Below are 24,794 nucleotides of genomic sequence, written 5' to 3'. Positions count from 1 at the left end.
AGTAGATTTTGGCATTGAGCACTATATTATTTTCCCCTATTTTTCTCCTCTTAAATCTTATGCTTTTATCATGTCAATATTTCTTCTTGATGCATGGTGCTTGAATCTGAAACAGGTAATTGTTTTTTTTTTTTGTTTGATGGTGTTCCATTTTTTCTCTTTTTTGTTGAACCTTTTTCGTTTTCTTCTTGACCTTTTTCAAACACTTTCATTGCTGTAAATAACTAAAAAATGGGTATCATGGAAATTTATTTAGGGGCCGCATTGATTTTATATATCACTTGGATAGCAAGATTTTACCGTAACTACAATAAATGGACTTGTTATTTCTACTTTTCATACTTCATTTTAATTTCATTTTTCATAATGTTGATTTTCTATTGCACTCCTTAAAGTGTTTTTTTTTTTTTTTTTGAATTTGTAAGCAGGTACAGAATTCTTGTTTATCTGAAGTATTGCTTTTCGGGTCTTGCTTTTCCTCCAGGTATGCAGGGGATTATATTTAGTAAAGTTTGTGGAAGTAAAGTTCTGCTTTATTTGCATATGAAAATGAGAAATAATACTTTATTTATTTTCATCTTTCCAAATTTTCAGAAGGAAATCTTGGCAATATGCTCCTAGAGGTTCTTATTCAATAATGTAGATAAGTGGATGTTCAGTTCCTTTACTTTAACTGTATTGGTTTTCTCATCCTAAAAACAAGGGTAACACCTATTAAAATACAACAATCTTTGTCAGACTTTAAAAGGTGGAGCTTATCCAAGTTATTCCGTTTGGGTGGTTATGGTGTTTTCATTAAAAAGAAAATTGACCACAACATTGCTCACCTCATGATATATGTGCAATAATTGGAGCCTGAAAAGCAATTAACCTTATACTTTCAATCATGGATCTGATTTTCCACAATGTGCATACTGCACCTGGGGTTACCTCCACCCCTTTTAGAATTTCTCCAAGAATGATTCTTTGGCCTTGAATTGGTTCTGAATTGAGTATTGTGTTCTGAGCTGCTCAACATTCTTCCATCCCGATTGCTGATGCTTTACAAATGGTGATTTGACTCGTTATTATGTAGAATTCCTCCTATGAGGCAGCATTGCCTTCTTTTACCAGAAGCATGGGTTGTAAAATAGGTATTTTTTGGTACATCTTGTAAATTGACTCATTTTCAAGGAAAAGCCAGTTTTAGGGTTTCAGAGTCCAAGTTCTGATCCCTTGTTTTCAAGAATCTTTTTGAGAAGTCATAAAGGGTTCTTTACATGAAGATGTAATGAGCTACTGTTCTTCACATGAGAAGTCATAATGGCCTTGAATAGAAATAGGCCGAATGTTTCCTTGTTTTTATCAGCTCTTCCAAATCCTGAGGCTCCTAGTGGATTTTTTTTTTTGTTTTTGTTTTTGATAATAAAGATAAAGTTTTATTAAAGTATTAAAGAGTATTACATGGAGATAGGTAATAAGAAAGCACTTCCTAGCAGCTATCATATCACTACTCAAAAACCTCTCCCCAATAAAAAAATCACCACTCAATTTTTACTCCACCTTGCCGAACACATAAACTCAACTCCTTTTTCCCACAACACCAGAAATGTTTAACTTCCTACAGGCCCCCCAAACTGCATGATGCTCTCTTTAGTATAAGTGCATAACACCACCCAATCCTATTCACTATCACATGACAATCAATTCCTAACTTGGTCCCTCAAATCTCTCTAGTATCCAATACCCCAAATTCCAAGCTTCCCCAAATTTCTGATCAAGGTTTAAAATGTCAGTGCGGTGGAAATGTCGGTCGTCCAAATGTAGGAAACATGTTGGAAATGTCAGAAATGTCGTTGGAAATATTGTAAAATTATAGGCATGGTAGAAACATTGTAAAATATGCAAAAATATAAAATGATAAAAGATGCATGGACATGCCTTTTTAAATTATTATCCTGTTCCAAATCATTAAACAAAGCTAAGAAGCTAAGGTTATAGAGAAAGGAATATGTTTGGAGGGTTGTCCTTTAAACCTTAAGATTCAAGGTTTCATGATAGAATGAGTTAAAGCAACATTTAAGCTCATAAAAAATGTAAATGGTTGTAATAGATCAAGCAAATAATCTATTACCCACACAAGGTGCCAGCCAGCTGGTTGTTAAGGTTTCCTGCTGGTCATAGTGGAGACTTGGGATCAAATCCCGCCTGCACTTGGATTGGGGGATGGGCTACCCCCCATTGTGTAGCCCATCAGAAGATACCAAAAAAAATCTATTACATAAAAAAAACTAATATTTAACTTCATGTTTGAAATGACAAATGAATGTTGTGCTGGCTCAAAGTGGTATCATGTAAGTTAGGAGGCAGGCAATAACATTGTTACTCCACATATCTCCAATATTGTCACCAACTTATGTTATAATTCTATCTATTATACTCTTTATAGTGCTGGTAGTGTTCATTGGGGAATACGTCGATTCCAGTAAAATTTTATTTTGCTACCTATGGAAGTTTAAATGGAAATATGTTGTGGAAACTATCTCTTGTACTCCACATAGTGCAAGTAGTGTTCATTGGGGAATATGTTGATTCCATTTTGTGTTGCTACCCATGCAAATGGAAATATGTTGTGGAAATTTTAGGGAATTTAAGGACATTTTAAACCATGCTCATACATACCAAGTGGGCCACCTTGCTTGCAATAAATTTTATCAGAATCTTCTTATCTTTGTTTTTGTTCTTTAAGAGTTATAACATTTCTTTCTTCCCAAATTGAGCAAAGGGCTACTATTCTCAAACATCTTTATGTTTGCAATCATCTACATAACAGCCCTTTCTTTGCTGAGACCTTGTGGCTGCCAGCTCCCGAGTGTCCATCTCACTCAAATAGAGGAAAAATGTTGCCAACTTGCCATATTCCCAAAGCATATGTACTGGAGATTAAGAGTTGATGATTAGCCAAACCATGAGAGTTGTTGCAAAGAGAACACATGCAAGGTGATAGCCACTTAGAGGCTATGTTAGTCATCTAGTAGTTGCGTAGTTATTCTTCATGTACTGCATCTGAATGATGCTTATGCATGCAAACAGAAATTCTCCTACTATTGGGGAACAAAATTGTCATTACCTTGACCAAGTTGTTAACTATATGATATTTAAGGCTGGTTACATCAAACATGTGAAGCTTAATGATTTGTGGTTATTGCTTAAAAATGATATCAAAACTAAGTTTGTCCATGGGATCTTCCCTAACCTTGCACAAGTGTGACGGTTCAACACAGGCTTAGCCTTGCCTATGCTTGGCAGACTTACGTTAGGGACATGATCGTCATTTTCACCTGTAAGATTTTTGGGAGAACTGATGTCATCTTCAGGCAGACCACCAAAAGCTTAACGTACTCTTTGAGGAGGGGTGGTCGACCTCCTTGGGTGCCTAACCTTGGCACTCCTAGACCATCATCCCCTTGCGGGGTGGCCCTGGTTAACGGCTAGCATGGCTACCAGGGTTCCTCATGGGCGCACACTTGCTCATGGGGACAGTGTTGGACTGGCACTGCGCTACCGATACTCAAGGGAGGCTTGGCATGCGGGCTTGGCTCAAGCATGACCCTTCACCACGCCAGCCCCTTGCCCAAACTGAGTGAGCTATCCCGTTGCCCCTAGCGCACGGGTGTGTTTCGGCCCAAGTGGTTGCCTATCATCATGGCACATAGGTGCCTGTCATCATTGGCATTCAGGAGACCCATCACATTGGTGCCAAGTCACCTCATCGGCGCATAGTCGCCTTGCATTATGGTTGTCCCCTTTTAGTACGTAAGCGGAGCCTCCCATGGATCGGTCTGAGCCAGGAGAGTGCCCCGGCCATTGGACTTGAGGTCATGATCCAGTGCTACTGACTTTGGTGGAGCCATCCCATCAGGCAACTCCTGGCCTCTAAGTGCATAAAGGCTTGTTCTGACCTACCTTGGTTTGGACGCTGCACAGGTTTCTTCCACTGTAGAACTACCCCCGTGAAACAAGGTCAACTTATAGAACATATATATATATATATATATATATATATATATATATATATATTTTCACAATGTTTGACTTTTACATGTTACTTAGTTCATATCAGAAATTGCAACATCAGAAGCTTTCCATGGCTTTATACTCGTAATCTTGTAATCAAATGATTAGAAAATACTCAGATGTGCTTTCTTGGTGGTTGAAATGAACCTGCATCACTTTAAAATGTTTTTGAGGTTTTGTCTTCTGTATAAATTGGAAACTCAGTACTTGTCTAGGAATACAATGAAACTCCTAAAGATAAGGCACTAAAGCATTAAATATATGCTTTGCAGGACATGGTTCCATTCCTCCCACCCGCCTACCATCACTTAGGGCAGAACTTATGCAATTCCTCATAGAGGATTCTAATGACTTGAATTCAGAAGTTGTAGCAGGCACAAAATCATCTACTGGAACTTGCCCAAATCTCTATCCTCTCTTATTATTGGATACTGAAGCAACTTTACAAGTTATTAGTTGTGCTTTCTTGGAAGAAGAAGTTCCTAGATCTGACCATTCTTTCCATGGATCAGATACTAACTTGGAGGATGTCAAAGAAAATGATCCAAAGATAGAAAGTCTGGATTTAATGGTCCAAAACACAGTAGACACCCTTATTCATATTCTTGATTTGGAAATATCTGAAGTAGTAAGATCTTCTGGCATTGATGACACAGGTTACCCAGAAATATGGCCTTCAAAGAAGGATATGGCTCATCTGCTCGAGTTCATTGCTTACTTTGTTGCATGTAAACAGGCTACTGTTTCAAAAAGTGTACTGAGTCATATCTTAGAATACTTGACATCAGAGAGTAGTCTCTTACTGAACGTTCACCATCAGAAAACTGAAACCTTGAAAAGAAGAGAGAAACAGGTTATTGCTCTTTTGAAAGTGGTGCCTGAGACAGACTGGGATTCATCATATGTTTTACATCTCTGTGAGAAAGCAGAATTTCACCAGGTATATTTCTCCATGTCAAGTGTTAGTTTAACATTTTTTCACATAGTTTGCTAATACATTATCATTTTCAAATGCCTTAGAATTGTAAAAGATCCTATATTGTATTGTTTTTTACTCAGTGGCACTTCATGAGAATAATTCATCATCATTCTAAAAGATTGATTTGTATGACAATATACAGGTATGTGGTTTAATACATGCTAGGAGAGGTCAGTATATTGCAGCTTTAGATAGCTATTTGAAAGATACTGATGAACCCATCCATGCCTTTTCTTTTATCAATGACATGTTACGACTGCTGAGGGATACTGAATCTACTCAATTTCAGTCGGCAGTAATCTCTCGAATTCCTGATCTGATTAACTTGAGCAGGTGAATTCTGTGAGTGCTATTTCTTTTTATCCATTGTTATTCCATAACTTGTATCTTAACTCATAACATCACACTTTTCTTGTTGCCTACTGCAGAGAAGGAGCATTCTTTTTGGTCATTGAACATTTCAATAAAGAATATCATCAAATCTTGGCTGGACTTCGATCTCATCCAAAAAGCCTGTTCCTTTATTTAAAAACAATCATTGAGATTCATTTGGCTGGCACACTCAACTTTTCTTCTTTGGAGAAAGGAGATAACCTAGATGTTTCATGTGGAAAAAGGTTGAAGGACCATACCAATGGACATGAGGCTTACTTGGCAAGGATTTCTGATTTCCCAAAGCTTCTACGTCAAAATCCAGTCCATGTGACTGATGAAATGATTGAACTTTATCTTGAGGTTAGCATTTCCTGAGTTGGGGATATGATTAACAATTGAATAGTTGTCTTATATGTATGGGATTTATATTTTGTTTTCGGGTACTTTAAATTGGAATTTGAATTCCTTATTATAATTGGGTTTGTTTGTTGTGATTGTCATTGTTAGTCTTCCCAACCCCAACTTTTGTTATGATCTATAATGGAATAACTCATGTTCTGCAAACAACTTAGTGTATCTTGTCTTCTTTGCTTCAGACTTCCAACTAGTCTTCTGCATATTTCATTCTGTTTTGGTTGATAAAAAAATTGAACTCTGTTCTGGATTACTAATTGTGTGGTTTGAACTTATTATTTTTGGTTCTTGGACTATATTATCTATCAAAAGTATCTGCATCTATCATCAGATTGTTGTTTCTGGAAAATGGTTTAAAAGTGTAAATATCTGCTTAGTGGCTTGTCAGTATTGTGATGTGTTGCAATGTTGACTCATCTTATCTAGTAGGATTCAATTTTTCAAATGGTTCTCCTGCCACTCTAATTTCTATGGTATTCCTGAGTTTCTTTTTCTTATCTTTTAATGCATCTGAGAACCGTGAATTATAAGTATAGCGTTACTGCTTTTCATATGCATGCATTTTTTCCTGTGCAGCTCTTATGCCAGTATGAACGCCAATCAGTTCTCAAATTTTTGGGGACTTTTGAAAGCTATAGGGTGGAACATTGTTTACGCCTATGCCAGGAATATGGGGTTATAGATGCTGCTGCTTTCTTGCTGGAAAGAGTTGGTGATGTTGGGAGTGCATTATTACTTACTCTTTCTGGCCTCGATGAAAAGTTTACCATACTAGATGCTGCTGTAGAAAGAATAATTTCTGATATACCTTTAAGTAGGACTACTGAGATAGAACAGCTCAACTTTGTTTTAAGGATGGAGGAGGTTTATAAACTTGACCTTTTATACTGGAAAGATTGGTTATACTTTATGGGTGATTATCTAATCATGTTTCATGTATTACCACTGTTATTCAGGTAGATGCCATACATGATATATTGCAAACTTCTATTGGGTTATGCCAACGGAATACCCAGCGGTTGGACCCTAACGAGTCAGAGTCTCTCTGGTTCCATCTACTTGATTCGTAAGTTTAATAGTTATCACCTGTGTGTCCTTTAATGTGTTTAATTTTCTATAGAAATTTAGCATCAGTTGCATGTTTCATTAAGACATTTGATCATTGAATCACAACAGTTTTTTATTTTGTTAATTTTTTAGGATTATATCTTCTGATATTCTATATGAACGGTTTTGTACAAGCAATACGGAGTTTTCTAGTTGGATTGATTGGTTATCCAGATCATTTAGGAGTATTTCAAAATTTTCAACTTATATGATGAACTCTTTATGAATAGAGATCCTTATATGATAATTGCATGTTATTATTGACTCTTTTAAATTCCCTTTCTGAAAGAATCTGCCATCTGATGAGAATGCAGATTGCAGAGTATAGATTTGAGCTACTTGAAATTCTGAAATCATTTAAAAAATATTCAGCTTAAGCCAAAGTTGTTATTTAAGGAATTTTAAGAATTAATCACTCAATAGACGTTTAAGAAGTATAAAACTAGATTTTTGGTTTAGTGACTCTAAACTTTGATGGGAGCTGTTTGGGAAACCCTGGCCCATCGGGAATTGGTGGGGTAATAAGGGAGGAGAATGGAAATATCATTATTCATTGCCATGTTCTCAGGCCCTACCCAGTATGGTGATGTGGTGAATTCAGAATTGAAGGCAGCAGTGTTTGGTGTTGAGAAAGCTAAAGAGTTGGGGATTGACAGGTTGATTATTGAAGGGGACTCAAAAGTCGTTGTAAACTGGCTCAAAAAAGAGGAAGGAGCAATCTGGAGATTAAAGAAATGAGTTCAGGCACTTTAAGCAGGCTTCTAAAGACATGGAAATTCACATAAGATGGATTAGGAGGTCAGCTAATAGCATAGCTGATGGTCTAGCTAAGCAAGGAGTCCAAAGGCAATCTATGTTGTGGGCTACGTTGTAGCTAGTTGGATATCCCTCGGATCCTTTTGGGGCTTGCTTGTAACTAATGAATTTCTTTGTTGGGTTAAGCTTGGGTCTGTATTGTAATGAGTGGGGTTTAGGTGGACTTTAAGTCTACTCACAACTTGTTGTACACATTCTGATGATCTAATGAATCTTTTTGTGTTGCTGATAAAAAAAAGTTGAATATGAGAAACATAAATGTGAAAGATGACTCTGGAATAATGGTGGGCTTGCCAAGAAATGTTGGCAAGGAACTTGGCAATACCAGCACACCTTGAGGGAAATCAAGAATGAAGCAAAGGAGATGGTCATCTTGATTGGATGGATATCTAGATCATCAAACTGCATGGCTGATGATCCATTTGCAAAACAAGGGGCAAGAAGGGAGGAAATGTACTGTGGGGGTTTCAAATGAAAATTGGTTGTAATAGATGTTAACAATGATAATTATCAGGAAAAAAGATGTAAACAATGATAGAGGGAGCCAGGGAAGGCAAAAAAGTACGAATTTACACTTATAAAATAATACAAATTTACAGTATCATTGTAAATTCTGCACATTTTTCCATAAAAAGTAAATGTTACCAATTGAAGAAAGTACAAATTTACTTGGTTATTTTTTGGCATCTCAAGTCAACTGTGTTGAAAGCAAAAAGTAGATTGACTGGATATGTTATTATTAAGTGGTAAATAAAGTAAATCTGTTGAATAGATGAAGATATCATCTGTAAGCATGAAATTGGCGAAGTGGGTTCAATACTTCATTTGAAGATCCATACTTGAGGTATGCTATGAAGAAGGCCAGGCTGGTGTTTTCCTCCCCCATAAGTGCCTTCTTTTTAGAGCAAGTAGTGAGACTGCGTTGCACTTGTTATTCTTCTATTCCTTCACATCCAGCATTATTCTCTTTGTTTGGATGTAGGTGGGTCCTCCAGATAATGTGGACAGGGTATTTGAAGATTCATTAATTTAACTACCAAAAGCAAGTGGAAGAATCTTATGAAAGTGTTCTAAGGTGGCTGTAATTTGGGTGTAGGAAGAAAATGCAAGAATATTCTTGGAACAATCCCACTCAAAGGAGGCACTAATGGAAAATGTCATGGTCCAAGTGGTTGATAGATAATTTTTTTTTTGTTTGAAGATAAATAAAAAATAAAATTTATTCAAGAAAAAAAGGTACAAAAGAGGTGATGAGAAATCACCCGACCCAGAAAAAACTTTGCCCTTCTTTGCTGTTTTCCTCGAGGTCATTGTGAGGGTTTTGCATCAAATAACTAATTCTACATCTGCAAGAATAGCTACAAATTATCTTTAGCAGTGGCTATCTCAAATCAGCTCAAATTGAATGTTGTTAGTTACAGCCTTACAGGAAGAGTTGGAAGAGTGGGCATTGGTAATTGGTGGGGTAAAGGGATGCATATTGGTTTGTTGTTGCATTATAACGGGCCCAATAGGATGCAGTGAGGCTTTGAAAGCTGAACTGATGGCTTTACTTTATGTTCTCAGATTGGCAGGTTTTCTTAACTTCGGCAATTTTTTGGCATAAGGAATTCTGCATTATAGTGAGCTGTTTATTGAATTGTGATCAAGGACCGTGAAGGTACTAGAACTAAGAGTGATAAAGAGTCTGGTAAGGGAGTTGAGGGTGATTATGCAGATATTAGTAAGCTGATCACAAGGATGAAGAGTGGAGAAAGACAGAGTGGTGATTATGCATTTGAAATTTGTAGATGATATCATTTTGTTCTGTTTTGGAGAAGATCAATGGATTAGGAATTTGAGACTTGTGCAACTCTTTGAACAGATTTCGAACTTGAAAATTAATCTTGACAAAGGTTGTATTGCGGGAATCAATCTAGATGAGAGGGTGTTAAGGGAGTATGCAAGTATCATAGATTGCTCAATCTTCACTTGGCCAATGAAATATCTTGGATTGCCACTAGGGGTGAACCCTAGGGATCACTCTTTTTGAAGTCCGGTATTAGAGAGGTTTTCTAAGAGATAACTTGTGTTGAAGAGAAGGTACATATTCTTGGGGCGGGGGGGGGGGTGCAGAATAACTTTGATTAAGGCCACCTTGTCTAAACTTCCTCTTTATTTTTTGTTGATGTTTAAGATTTCTCAAAAAGTGGGCAAGGAGATTGAAAAAAAAAACTGAGGGACTTTTTTATGGGTCCTAAGAAATGTGAAAAAGTTCCACCTATTCAAATGGGATGTGTTTTGTAAAAATAAAGGTCAAGGTGTGTTAAGAGTTGGAAAGATTGAGAAGGGAATTGTGACACTTTTGGGTAAGTGATTATGGAGATTGCCTAGGGAGAGAGATAGGCTTTATCATAAAGTGACTCCTTTAGTAGTCACATGATTGTTGAGATGAAGGGTGCGGTGGCAGACAATAGCAAGAGTGTATCTTAGTCCTCAAACCAGACTCAGACATTGGGAGAGTTGAGGAAATCGACTAACCAATCGTTACAATGGATTCCTAGACCAAAAAATCCAAATTTCTTGTTGATCAACAAAAAAAAAATGAAAGAGGATAGAGATAAGTTATGGGTTAAGGTAGTCTTGAGTATTCATGGGCAAGCGGCTGATGGGTGGGATGCGGGAGTTTTGGCAAGGGCTACAAGAGCTTCTTCTTGGAGATCCATTCATGTCATCCTACTTCCCTTCTTGCTTTTATCAGGTATGGCATTTGTTTTGGGAATTCTGTAAAATTTTGAGAACATTTTTGGGTGGGAGATGTGCCTTTGAAGGAACATTTACTTGTTTCCCTTTCCTTGTTTAAGAAGGACTAGGAGGCGGTTCCAACCTTTTTGGTCTCATCTGACTCTAGTTTTAGGTATGATTGGGATTTTGGATTTAGAAGGGGTCTCAGGGATTCGGAAGCTGAGAATGCATCGGCTTTGATTCAGATTTTGAGTGGGGTGATTATTGATCCCTTGGGGAGGATAGTAGGGTTCGGACCTTAAATTCTTTTGGTGTGTTTTCTTGTGCATCTTTTTTCAAAGCTCTAGTGCAGTCCCTTGATAGTGTTGGACAAGATTTTCCTATATTGGAGGTTTGGGGTAAACTGATTTCTCCCAGTGTTGGAGCTCTGCTGGGAAGTTGTCTTGGAAAGGTGCAACACGATTTTCTCCAAAGAAAGAGATCAACTTGGTGCTTATCCCCCAATTGGTGTATCCTCTCTAAAGCTAATAGTGAGAGCTGCTACCGCTTATTAATCTCCTACCCTTTTGGTTCAGTTATTTGGAATTGGTTTCTCTCTTTGTTTGGTTGTAGTTGGACACTCCTGCCAAGTGTACAAGGTCTGTTTACTTCTTCCTTTGTTAGGTGGCATGAGAGAGGGGCAGAATAATATGGAGGTGTGTTAGAGCTGCCATTTGTTGGACAATTTGGGAAAAAAGGAACTCATGCATATTTTCTAGAAAGGAGAGGAGCGAGGAGGACATAATTGAAGTAGTCAGTATTAGTGTCCATTGTGGTTTCCACCAGCTTCTTATTTTATTAAGTTGAACTTTGGTGGAAGTAGTGAATGTAATCTGAGACCCTCAGGCATTGGAGGAACATTCAGAGATGAGGAAGGGAAGGCTATGCAATGTTTTCAGGTCCAATTGGTGTAGGGAATTTACTTAGAGTTGAATATCATAAATTTAATTGTTGAAGGAGACTCAAAAGTGGTTATAGGTTGGTTGCAAAAGGAGGAAATTGTATTATGGAAGTTTGCCAATGAAAAAGAAAGTTCAATTGGCTATCTCAGAATCTAGAGATTCAGCTGCAGTGGGTTAAAAGAAGTGCTAACTCTTTTGCGGATGTTCTTGCTAAACAAGGGGTGTGAAGGGATCAAATATTCTTGGCTGTATTGTGATTCTGTTTTTTGTTTTTCCTGGGGAGGGTTAGGGGATTTTACTCCTCCCTTTGCTTCTTCTATACCTTTTCTATTAATTCTTTATTAAAAGTTTCCGTTATTGATAAAAGAAAGTGATTCACAACATTTATTTGGACAGGTGGGATGTTAAGTTGCCGCTAGGGCTACAAGGAGAATCCCTTGGAAATCCATCAATGCAATTCTTCCTTAGTTCCTTCCTTTTTAGTTATGATGTTTGCTTAGGCAATCAAATGAAATTTTGGGAACATATTTGGTTGGGTCAAACCCCTTTGAAGGATCAATTCCCTACTTTATTTTCTCTTTCCTCCTAAAGAGGGGACCTGGTTGCAAAATTCATTATTCCTTCAAATTCAAGAAATGGATTTGTTTGGGATCTAGGTTTTAGGAGATGACTAATGGACCATGCTTGGTTGATCAAACCTTCTTAATGATATGTTCTAGGATCCTCTTAAATATGATGGTTGAATTTGGACCTTGTCCCCCTTGCTTCCTTCTTCAAGGCTCTAGAGAACCCTTTGCCTTCATTGCAACCTTTTCCTATTAAAGAGATATGGGGGAGATTGATTCCACCTAGGCTAGGAGCTTTTCTGCGGGAGTCTTTTGATGAGGAAATCAACACCTTATTCTTGCTTATCTCCTCATTGGTGCATCCTTTGTAAGTAAAATGGTGAATCTTCCTTTCTTTTACCAATCTCCTGTCCTTTTTCTACTAGCATTCTTGGTTTAAATTTTTCCTAATTTCCCTAATATTTCCATTTCCATGGTTAGCGACACGAAATTTTACCAAAACCGACATATTCCCCAATGAACACTACCAACACCATGTTCAATACAAGAGATAGTTTCCACGACATATTTCCATTTCCACTTCCATGGTTAGCGGCATGGAATTTTATTGGAATTGACATATTTCCCAGTAAGCACTACCAACACTATGTGGAGTACAAAATATAGTATTATAACATATGTTGGCGATAATATTGTAGATATGTGGAATGACAATGTCATTGCCTACTAATTTACATGGTTACCACTTTGAGCTAGTTCAATATTCATTTCAACATGAAGTTAAATATTAGTTTTTGTTTGTGTAATAGATTATTTGGTTGATCTATTACAACCATTTACATTTTCTATGAGTTTAAATTTTGCTTTAACCTATTCTATCATGAAACTTTGAATCTTAAGGTTTTAAGGGCAAATTCAGAACGTATGATTTTTATCTATAACCTTAGTTTCTAAACTTTGTTTAATGATTTGGAACAAGATAATAATTTAAAAAGGTGTGCCTATGCTTCTTTTATATTTTCATAAAATATCATTCTATACAATATTTTTGACATTTCCAACATTTTTGACATGTTTCTTATATTTGACCAAGATTTCCATTGATACTGACATTTTAAACCTAAGCATTTGGGATTGGTTTCTTGCTTTATTTGGTTATAGGTGATTCTCCAACCAGTATGTAAGCTTCTTTGATCCCAACTCATTGCATGGTCAAAGAAGAGAGGAAGACTTATGTGGAGAAGTGTAAGGGCTGCAATTTGGACAATTTGGGAAGAGAGAATTGCAAGTATCTTTAATTAAAAAGAGAGAAGTAAGTCTTGATTGAAGGTATAAGAGTTGCAAATTGGATAAAAAATCATGATTTGTTCATGGAAATTCCAATGAATGATATCTTGAGAAAGTGGTAGCAAGTGGCTACAACATCATCAAAGAAACTCAAAATCATTAGATCATGGACACCACCTGCTGTTGGATTTCTAAAATTAAACTTTGATGGGAGTAATAGAGGAGACTTGGGTCCTTCATGTATTGGTGGTATTTTCAGAAATGTGTTTAGATCATGTGGTGGCTTTATTTTTAGGACTGATTGGTTTGGTGGCTTCCTATAGGGTGAAAGGTAGTGATGGAAGGAATTCAAAAAGTGAAGGATATGAATGTGCACACGTTTATTGTTGAAGGAGATTCAAAGAAGGGTTAATATTGAAATTGATGGCTAAAAATATGGTATACAAGATAGGTAAATAATAGAAGTGGCTTTCGGTATCACCTATTTTAAGTAATTCAAATAAGTACTTAAAGTGGTGGGACCACACAATAAGTGGCAAATAAGTACTTATTCATGTTTGGCAAAAAAATCAGGAATAAGTACTTATTTTGAGAATAAATGCTTAAAAAATAAGCTGACTTGGGTCTGCTTATTTTAAGTGCTTATAAAATACATACTTATTTCAGTTTTTGGGGACAAAACTGTCCCAAAAATATTTGAAATATCCACATTGCCCCTCTCTATCGTGAAGATGATAGGACCCTATCGTCTGCTCCATTTTTGCGAACTAGAGGCAGCAATGGTGAACCGAGGTGGATGCGTGAGCAACCAGCGAGGATTTCATGGTTCATGCAAGTGAAATCCCCCCTTTTTTTTCTTGATTTCTCTCTGTTTTCGGGCTGCAATTCTGCTGTGGTGGGTTTTAAGCCATTTTCTGCCATTTTCTCCTAGATCTGTGTTTGGGAAAGAAACACAACTAGTTGGTGGAAACCTCTTTGTTGGTGAGTTCTAAGCCCTTTTTTTTCTTATTTTTCCTTTTACAAATATGATTGCTTATATACTATTCGTAGCATTTTGTTTTTATGAAAATGTTAAAATCCGATTTATGCAAGTAGAAATGGTTATGGAGATTTCCATTGGAAAGAGACAAGTTGTGGACAAAGATTGTGGCTAGCATACATGGGTTGGAAAACAATGGTTGGGAACCTGGAATCTTGGCAAGGACTACATTTGCCTCTCCTTGGTCAGCCATACACAATCTACTTCCAGTTTTTTCCCCTTGTACCAGGTATGGTCTTAACTTCGGTAATAAAATAAAATTTTGGGAATAACTTTGGGTCGGGGACTCACCTTTGATGGACCAATTTCCCTCTTTGTATGCTCTTTCTGATTTGAAAAATGAACCCATTTCTTCCTTCTTAAGCCCCTCAGACTCTCCTTCAGGGTTTGGGTGGAACCTAGGTCTGAGAAGGGCAATTAGGGATGCAGACCTGGACCACCTTTTGTCTTTATTAGCTATCCTTGAAAATGTTTTCTTGGATCCCAATAAGGAGGACACCAGATTTTGGGTTCCCTCATCTTCAGGTGTTTTCTCTTGTGCCTCATTTTTTGAGACTTTAATTCAGCCATTTGATCCCATTAGGTGGTTTTTCCCGGTTAAAGAAATTTGGAGTAGATCCATTCCTCCTCAGGTTGGTAGTTTTTGCTAGGAAACTTTTCTAGAAAGAATTAACACAAATGACCTACTTTAGAAGAAGAGACACAACTCTTGTTTACTTCCTAATAGATGTATTCTTTGTAAAGCTGATGGGGAAACTGGTTACCACCTTATGGTTATTTGTTCGGTTGCTAAATTAGTTTGGGAGTGGGTCTTTTCCCTTTTTGGGTGTGTTTGGATACCCTTGGGAGTGTCCAAAGCTTGTTCTTTCCCTCCTTTTTTCAGATGACCGAAGAAGAGAGGGAAGACTATGTGGAGAAGCATCAGGGCTGCAGTGTGTTGGACTCTATGGGAAGAAAGAAACTCACAAATATTTTCAGATAAGGAAAGAACCATTGGAAACTTATTAGATTTAATTCTGTTAGGCACATTGGTTGAAAACTATGGAACTATTCTCAGATTATTCTGTGGCTGATTTGGTGGGAAATTGGAAGGAGATAGCTTCCTCTGTCCTCTGTAAGAGGAGCTGTAGTCCTTTGTGGTCCCCTCCTCCTTATGGGTTCATAAAACTGAATTTTGATGGCAGCTGTTTAAGGAACCCAGGGCCTTCTGGGATTGGGGGAGTATTTAGGAATGAGGTGGGGGCTATTATTGCTATGTTTTCAGGCCCAATTGGGGAAGGAGACTTTCTTAGGGCCGAGATCCTCACAGCTCAGGAAGGCATACAAAGAGCAAGGGAGCTGAACATTAGATGTTTGGTCCTTGAAGGTGACTCAGAGGTGGTGATTAGGTGGCTAAAAGGGGGAGACAGTAGCTTATGGAGTTATAATAATGAGAAGAATAAATTTAAATGGCTGAGTAGGGATATGGTGGTTCATTACAATTGGGCGAAGAGGACTGCTAATTTCTTTGCTGATGGGTTAGCAAAGCAAGGGGTGAATTGGAATTCGATTTTTTGGGATAAATTTTGATTTTTTCCTTGTACTCTTTGATGGGGAGTTAAGTCTTTTTACCTCCCCTTTATACCTAAGCTTCACATAGTTTCATATCTTTAATAAAGTTTTTTGTTCTTGATAAAAAAAATTGTGGTTAACCTGCTAATATTTTCTTATTTTTCTTGTTTTATTACTGGTTAGTGCCACGGGTATATTTATAATTCTTCTTATATTTTATTATGTTTGCTGTCACTTACTTATAAATGCTATTGGGGACGCTGCCAGGCGAAGATTTTTAGCTCTCCAATTCTTCTTCCCTTCTCTTCTCTTCCCCTTTCATCTTTCTACTGAATGTATATATATAGATATAGATAGATAGATAGATAAACAAGAGGTAAAGTATGATTTTTATTAGAGGAAAAGGAAAAAAAGAAACCTTGTACAGCTAGAGGCTGTAACAGGGAGAACCATACAAAAAGACTGAGCAACTATCCCATTGGCATTTACAAAAAGTTTTACTATAATCAAAAAGGGAATTAAATTCTGAGCTTTCTAAGTTAAACTGAGCTGATGACCAGGGAAACAATTTTCCCACAATTTTTTGCCAAATATCCTCCTCTTGATTGCCCTTGTTCTGGAAAATTCTGGAGTTTCTCTCCTGCCAAATAGACCACCACACAGCTCCAGGAATCATTTGCCAAATAACCTTTTCTCTTTTGTTCAGACCTTGTAAGTGCCACCCTTCCAAGAAACTTTCCACTGACACCAGACAGCAACCCTTGTAGGCAAACAAACTGTATACTTTCACCGAGATGCTATAAGAGAAATTACAATGTAAAAACAGGTGGTCAACAGTCTCCTCCTCTCTGTTACAATGAACACAATTTGAGGAATTGATTCCCACACCTCTTTTCAAAAGATTGCCCTTTGTCAGAATCTTATTGAATAGGCTGACCATAGGAAAAAGGCAATTTTTGAGGGGATTTGGTTGCACCAGATTAGTTTCATAGGAAACTCCTGAACTTCTTCCCTAGTCAGCTTGGTATAGAAAGAACTGACAGAAAACTGCTTATCCTTCCCACCCAGCCACACTCTTCTATCTTCCCTGATTGGATCAAAATTAGTACTATAATGCTTTTGCAGCAGACAGAGCGAAGGGTTCAATTTCTCAGTCATTTAAAGCTCTTCTGAATAAGGGATTCCCAGCACAATTTCCACCGGAAAGCTGCAAATAGTCTGCTACTTTTTCTTCCTTATCAACTGCTACTGTGAACAGTTTTGGGAACTTGTCTTTCAATAAACTACCTCCACACCAGTAATACTTCCAAAATCTGATGCTGGTTCCTTTTCCCACTTGAAAACTGATTTCATTTCCGAACTGGGTATAGATTTTCTCTATCCCTTTCCATACTGAGCAACCGTATGAATGACTTGCTTCACCTGGTTCCCATCCCTCGTTCCTTAGACCATATTTTGCTTTAACAACCCTACTCCACAAGCTATTCTCCTGCTGCCCAAACCTCCAAAACCACTTGCCAAGAAGAGCAATATTTTGATCTCTCAGCTTTCTGATTCCTAAACCTCCATTTTTCTTGTGCCTGCAGACCCCTTCCCCAGCTTACTAAATGAATATTCTTATTGTCCTTCCAGCCTTTCCATAAGAATTCTCTCTTTTTTTTTTTTTCAATCAAGGCTGCCATCCTAGCTGTCATTGAGTACATGTAGAGTAAACAGTTTGGGATTGAGGAAAGCACACTTTTAATTAAAGTGAATTTACCCCCCTTTTGATAAATACTTGTACTTCCATGCAGCTGATTTCTTATCCACCCTCTCTACTATAGGATCCCAAATAGATTTTGCATTGAATTTAGCTCCTAGAGGCATTCCCAAATATTTTATGTGCAGCTTACCCACCTTGAAACCCTGGCAGTCCACCCAAATTTGTAAGTCTTGAACCTCTCCTACTGCCACCAATTCACTTTTTATGGACATTCAGGTGCAGCCCTGAAACTGCCTCAAACCACCACAAGGTTGCTATTAAGAACTCTAATTGATCACTAGAAGCATTACAAAAGAACGGAGTATCATCCACAAACTGTAAGATAGGTATCTCTAACTCTTCCTCCCCCACTGTAAAACCCTCCAAAAAACCACCCCTAGCTGCTGTCAAGATCAACTGACCTAAAGCTTCCATCACACAGAAGAATTACAAGGGAGACAAAGGGTCACCTTGTTTCAAACCCCTTGAGCTCTTGAATTGATTACAGGGCACACCATTCATTAACATAGAAAAAGGAGTGGTTACACAAACCTTCATCCAATTCCTCCATTTGGAGCTGAAATTTGTTCTCCTTAACATGTAGTCCAGAAATTCCTAATTGACATTGTCTTAAGCTTTTTCCAAATCCATTTTGCAAAACAATCCATCTCTTCCATTTCTGATCTGGGCATCTATTAACTTTTTTGCTACCAGGATTCCATCCAACAGCTGTCTCCCATCGATGAAAGCTCCTTGGAAGTCTGAAATGATGCTGCTCAAAACTGGTTTCACTCCTTTGGCCAAGATTTTGGATAAAATCTTGTAAACACTCCCAATAAGACTGATAGGATGATAACACCTTAAATCTTCAGTTCCTTTTTTCTTTGGTATTAGGGCTATGAAGGTAAAATTCAGGCTTTTCTTTCGAAAGCTGCTGAAGAGTGAAATTCTGTGAACACATTCATAATGTCTTCCGTGAGGAAACCCCAAAACCTCTTATAGAATTTCATTGTAAACCGTCAGGTCCTGGAGATTTGTCTCCTTCCAATTCATTGATAGCCTTCCATACTTTTTGTTCAGTGAACAAACTTTCAAGTAATCTTGCCTATTCCTCAGATAAACCACTGAATGGTAGTCCATCCAGCTTTGGCCTCCTCTTCCAATCCTCTTAATTCAGGTCAGAGAAAAATCGTTTTGCAGCTGCCTCTAAAGTTGCCTCATCTTCTACAACTTCCCCCTCCACGACCAGCTTTTTGATTGAATTCTCTCTTCTCCTTGCATTTTCCATTTTTGTGAGAAAAACTGGTATCTTACCAGTTTTTTAGAATGCCATACTCTAGCAAAACAGGGAGTTGATAGGCCTACTTTATTTTGGGCAAAACTGTAACTGGCTGTATCAAACAGAGGGGTGTTTATCTATGTAATATAGGAGTTTTTGTAAAGTAATGTACTCTGGAAGCGGAGTAGCAAAGTAACTGTAATCTGCTTTTAAATAAATAAATAAATTCCACTTTACTGATAAAAAATCGATATTTTACTACCCTCCTTCAGCCATTAGCACTTTGATATCTGCCACCATTTAATTTCCTCTTGGAATGATAATTTATCAAATTCCATTTTGGCCTTAGTTTTCCTTCTATTTTCTCTTGATAATGGGAATCCTCTTGCAATCTGTCCACTTCAACAATGACGTCGAAGCATTCCTTCTTGTTTAACTCCACCCTTCTCTGTGGGTGTTATCCAAGATGTTGAATTTGGGGAATTTTTAGGGTATCAATGAAGGACTAGGAATCAATGGCTAAGCCCTTCATTGATACCCTAAAAATTCCCCAAATTCAACATCTAGGAATCAATTGCAAGTCCCCTTTACTCAATGTCCCTAAGCCCTGATAATGCATACCTGTATGTGGCCATTCACTTGTCGAAACTACTGCTAGTGGCTGCTCCTCTGGGGTCTCGTCCACATTTCAAGTACCGATTGGGGGACTCAAAGCTCTAAGGTCAGGTGCTAACGCTGTCGGTTGCCTTTGATCCGTTCCTGCCCCCATTGAAATACTGTCTACACCTCCCATAGGATATAAGCTCTGACGCATCTCTTGATCTCTAACTATGGACACTACTGTGTCCACCATGTTAAGAGAAGGTGCTATGAAGGAGTCACTTTCCCTTGTTGTGAAGCTGGCACTTCCTTCTGGTTTAGGTCTCTTTGGGTAATCAATGATTGTTCTAATTCAGAGAAAGTTATTCCATTCTGATTATTAATTATATGGGGTAGGGACTAATTATTAATTACATAAACATACAGTACCGGTTTGGTTTGGTTCAGTTTTGGTTTTCATGTATGAAAACTGAAACCGAACTGAGTTGGTTTATTTTTTCATACAAACCGAAATCAACTGGTGGTTTTGAAAAACTGACCAACTCGGGCCGGTTTGGTTGGTTTGACATTTAATGCGAACATCCCTACTGCTAATGTGTGCTGCATTGAATTGAGTAGCCATGACATGATTATGTAAGTTTCTGCATCCAATGGGGGTGACTAGGATCTTTGGCGTCAGGTTCTACTGAACTTTCTATCATATAACCTAATTTTCCATGCTCCCAATCCCAATTTTCATAAATTAAACCCATTTCAGATGGTACCATCTAGTCTTGGAGTGATTAGCCCTCCATTTTGGAGATCTCCAGCTCCCACCCAAAACCATCCTGGATGCTGTATTCTGTTTCCAATCATTTCTAGATATCTCCATCATGTACCAGAACAATGTATCACAACCAAAAAACAATCAGTAAGATCAATCAACAAGGAAGAGGTGCACCTAATTAGAAAACAACCTACCTTGGAGCTTTTCACAAGGTTGGGTTTAAAGAGAACCACCACTTGATCTTTGGAAAGGCTGCCAAACCACTCCAAAAGCAATCAATATTGACTAAATGAAATCCAAACAAGCCAAACTGACCAACCACCCTCAGTCCAATACGAGTTCACCACTACAAGGTTTCTTTTATAATCCAAAAACAAGAGGTCAAGCAATCAATCTCTCCAAAAATATTCAAAAGGGAATCTGCCCAGATCGATCTCAATGTGGATGTAAATGAATCCCAGAAAACCTTGAGCATCACACCCAAACCATAAAAACCATCCTAACTGTAGCGAATAGTGATTAATAGGTCTTCTATGGCCTTTTCTAACTCTTGGCCTCTTCGGCACTTCTCCAAGATTTCCACTTGGGCGGTAATTTCTAGTTTTCGAAGAAATCACCAAAACCAGCAAATCTTCCAGCATCCCCTCTACTCATGTCGCCAGCTGGACTAAGACCACATGAGAAGAAGGTAGAAGAAGGGGGAAGAATTAGGAGAAAACACAATCAGATTGTGGGGTTCTATTGAGTTCTCACTATGTTTTATACTTGATGTATAATAAGAGATGAAATTGCAAATACCCTTATTAGGGCAGCAGCCATAAAGGAATAAAAAATAAAGAGGCCCATTGGTCAAATAAGAAACATAATAAGAGCCCATTAAACAAATATAAAAAAATACTATAAACAAGCCAAATAACTAAGAAAAGAATCATTATATCCATCCTGGCAACACTGAGGATATTGAATTTCCATGTGCAAAGTCATGCAATGTAGAACTGCACTAGTATTTACTGTTTTCAGATCAAGTAGTTTCTAGTCACTCATTATTTGAAAATCCAACTTATACATTCTATTACTAGTTGAATGTTTTACTTTTCCTTGTTGTCTTAATCATTTAAGTTTCTAATACAGGTTTTGTGAACCTCTGAAAGATTCTTATGATAGTCAAACAGCTTCTGAAGGAGGAAATCATGTCAGCATACTAGCAGCATCATTTGGTACAGCAGAGGATAAAGGAGCTTCCATGAATAAGTGGAGGATCTCAAATTCCCATAGAGGTGCTCATGTTTTACGAAGAGTCATTTCTCAGTTCATCAGGAAAATTGTTGAGGGAATGATTGGATATGTACGTCTTCCAACAATCATGACTAAACTTCTCTCTGATAATGGTGGCCAAGAGTTCGGCGATTTTAAGCTCACAATATTGGGAATGCTAGGAACATATGGCTTTGAGAGAAGAATTCTGGTGATTCTAATTACTATCTGCTTTTGTAATTGTTGCTACATGCCTGATCTGTTGTGTGCATATTCGTTCTGTTTGTTAAGACCATATTGCCACATTTTATCCTATAGTGGTAATGTGATATGCATGTTGGGCTGCCAGTTCAGTGGTTGAGGAGGTGGGTTGTCCAGCCACTGTGTGTTGCCATTTTCCAATTGTCAAACCTTAACTAGTAACAACTCTCTGATAACTAATTTTACCACCTATATGTTGGGTCATTGACTTCAAATTGATGATCCACTGTTGCTCACTTCAAACTTTAGATAATACTGTTCTAATTTATATGTGCACACTATTTTTTGTGGACCTTTGACTCTTATAAATAAACAGTGACCACACCATTGACTTTCCTACTTGTGCAGGCAACACTACTTCAGAAAATTCAATGTTCTTTTGCTCTCTAGCACTGACTGAGTTTTTTTTCTTTTTTTTTTCCCTTTTTTTTTGAATGTTAGGTCACTGCTAAATCCTTGATTGAGGATGATACCTTCTATACTATGAGCTTGCTTAAGAAAGGAGCTTCTCATGGCTATGCTCCACAGAGCCTATTATGTTGTTTGTGCAATTATGTCCTTTCAAAGGAATCCTCTTCTTCAAGCATTCGAGTGTTCAATTGTGGCCATGCAACCCATCTCCAGTGCGAATTTCAGGAAAATGAAGCATTAGAAGTGGGCTCGTCAGTTGGATGCCCTGTTTGTATGCCTAAAAAGAAGAGCCGCCAATCAAGAAGTAAGTCAGTCCATGAAGATAGTGGACTGGTCAAGAATTCTTTATCAAGAACTCAACATGCACGAGGGACTACAATTATTCAACATCCATATGAGCCTGAGGCACTAGAGAAGCCCTATGGGCTTCAGCAAATTTCACGGGTAAATAGGTTTCTGGTCATTTCTTAAGTTTTTATTTTCTTGACACTTTGAACCTATTAATTACTAAATACTAATTAGTTCTAAACCTGGATGTTGTAGTTCGAAATCTTGAATAATCTTCAGAAGGGCAAGAAATCTGTGCAGCTTGAGAACTTACCTCAGTTGAGACTTGTACCACCTGCAATTTATCATGAAAAGGTAAAGAAAGGCATGGATATTTTTGCAGGGGAAAGTAGCAGTACGCTTCCAAAAGGTGAAAAACCTAGTAAAAGCAAACAATTCAGGGAGTTGAAAATGAAAGGATCAACATTACGGTTCCCTTTGAGGTCAAACATATTTGGTGAGTAACCTTAGAATTCCCTAGTTAAAATGCTATGGTCCTTGAGTTCAAGCCATCTTAGATAATAAGTTAATTCCTTTTCATTTTTTTTTTTTAACAAGTGCAGAGAAGAGGACAAAGCGGTAAAAACGATCATCTAAAGACTAACCACAGGTAAAAATGAAAAGTAATTTAGTGGTATGTGGTATCCAGCGAACTGTCCATGTCCTATGATAGTTTATCAGAGCCACACAACCACGTTTAACCATGTGTTTGCCCCTCTTCTGGGTCCTTTTTTGTTCTGTATATATGTATATTTTGTAGGTTTTCGGTTATTTATATTTTGGATGCCATGTTATTGCATCCTTTTTGTTATTTTGTGCTAATATTTGTCATAGATATAATTTTCTGTATTTATGCTAGATATGACAAGGGAAAATAGAGGAAAATTTTGTAAAATCATTATTAACCTCAGGATTAAATGCAAAATTAGATTATGGGCAAATACCTTATAAACAATAGGTTTTAAAATAAGACTAAGTCCCCGTTCGCTTTTTGGTAAGTTACTTACCCAGGTAAATGCGATTACATGGGTAAGTTTTTCCTAGAAACACTTACCTGGGTAAGTGTATTTATCCATGTTCTTTTATTTTTCAGGTAAAAAAGGAAATGACCATTTTAATCATAAAAATCCATTATTAAAAGGGGCATTTTTGTCCCATTCATGTATTGGAAACTTTCCCCCTGGTGGTAAAGTTATTTATCCACAGATGTGTATCACTTACCTGGGTAAGTGATATCTAGGAAAATAAACTTTTCCTGGTCCCCACATTAATCTGAAAAAAGAACATAGGGTTCATGGTCAATGGGAATCAAAATTCTATTGACCAACTTTCCCTCTCAAAATCCAAAAAAAGAACACCCTTAAAAGTGAATGTATACAATGTAATCTTAAGAGCAAATTTCTTGAATTACCCATACTGTTTAGCTAATTAACAAATTGTACCTTTACTGTTTGACATTTGTCTAAACAATCCTTACTGTTTTGATCTACTCTTGCTGTTAGCATCTGTTAATGTTCCGTCAAAACCCATAAACATGTGACACCAGGTGATATAGTTTATTTTTAAATTCAACTTTACCCTTTCCCCCTCTCCTTTCGTCTTCTTCCTTTCAGTAGTGACAAACCGAGCTCTTCACACCTTCACAGTAGTTGTCGCCAACAACACGGATGAAGACGAATTCATCCATAAGAAATGAGGATTGTCTGGTTGAGTAAAGAGTCAAACTAAGAAAATACACGTAAAAAGGTTTAGAAAATTAATTGGGAGAAATGCAACTGAGTTGTTGAGGTTGTAATCTGTGACGGCATTAATTTTGCGGATACTGCAAATGTACAATATGGGAGTTGGGGAAGAAGATTCTTCAATTCTCTAATTAGACAACTGGAGATCGCAAACCAAATCCAAATTCGACTTTTATTTTTATTTTTTGAAGTCATTGATTCTTCTGTGAAATTGCAATGGATTCTGTTTCTGTTATACCTGGGTTCCAGCATCTCTGAATTTAAGATAGGACTCCATACAGAGTTCAGCTCTGTCTTCTTATTGTAACTTTCGTTCTTGATGTATCATGTACTTGTGAAATCGACGGTTCCAAATTTAGGATAGGACTCCATACATGTTCAGCTGTCTTATCAGAAAAAATCAGTGTGCCTAGTTCTTTGCGTATGCAAATCACTCAGTTTTGAATAGGCAAGGGTTTCTGCAAGTAGTGCATATGAGATTTAGTATTGCTTCTGTTGATTTAGAAACTTCAGAAGGGCCCCACAGTCTCCACATAACCACATTTGAGGGATAGGCCT

The 24,794-nt window shown here is 37.5% G+C and overlaps 1 protein-coding gene across 5 annotated transcripts in view; it reads left to right on the top strand.

Annotated features, from left to right (window-relative positions):
* SETH5 (transducin family protein / WD-40 repeat family protein) overlaps positions 1 to 23,435 on the top strand; it is a 37,250-nt gene extending 13,815 nt beyond the window's left edge. For 2 of the 5 annotated variants that reach the window (XM_088981083.1, XM_088981084.1), the window contains exons 10-19: positions 429 to 484; positions 4,329 to 4,996; positions 5,178 to 5,368; positions 5,464 to 5,770; positions 6,401 to 6,688; positions 6,781 to 6,890; positions 21,373 to 21,706; positions 22,198 to 22,611; positions 22,711 to 22,951; positions 23,058 to 23,435. In XM_088981083.1, coding sequence (XP_088837209.1) covers positions 429 to 484; positions 4,329 to 4,996; positions 5,178 to 5,368; positions 5,464 to 5,770; positions 6,401 to 6,688; positions 6,781 to 6,890; positions 21,373 to 21,706; positions 22,198 to 22,611; positions 22,711 to 22,951; positions 23,058 to 23,077 — 2,629 coding nt within the window. In that variant the 3' untranslated portion in view covers positions 23,078 to 23,435. Of the gene's footprint in view, positions 1 to 425; positions 485 to 4,328; positions 4,997 to 5,177; positions 5,369 to 5,463; positions 5,771 to 6,400; positions 6,689 to 6,780; positions 6,891 to 21,372; positions 21,707 to 22,197; positions 22,612 to 22,710; positions 22,952 to 23,052 lie in introns of all 5 variants that reach the window. The other 3 variants (XM_088981081.1, XM_088981082.1, XM_088981080.1) reach the window with 3 other exon arrangements.
* Positions 23,436 to 24,794: the final 1,359 nt, after the last annotated feature.

Source organism: Nelumbo lutea, chromosome 3, assembly GCF_056320005.1.
Source record: "Nelumbo lutea isolate HS-2025 chromosome 3, American lotus-T2T, whole genome shotgun sequence".
Taxonomy (NCBI): domain Eukaryota; kingdom Viridiplantae; phylum Streptophyta; class Magnoliopsida; order Proteales; family Nelumbonaceae; genus Nelumbo; species Nelumbo lutea.
Note: the sequence above shows the minus strand (reverse complement) of the source record. Positions and strands in the feature narration are given on the sequence as shown.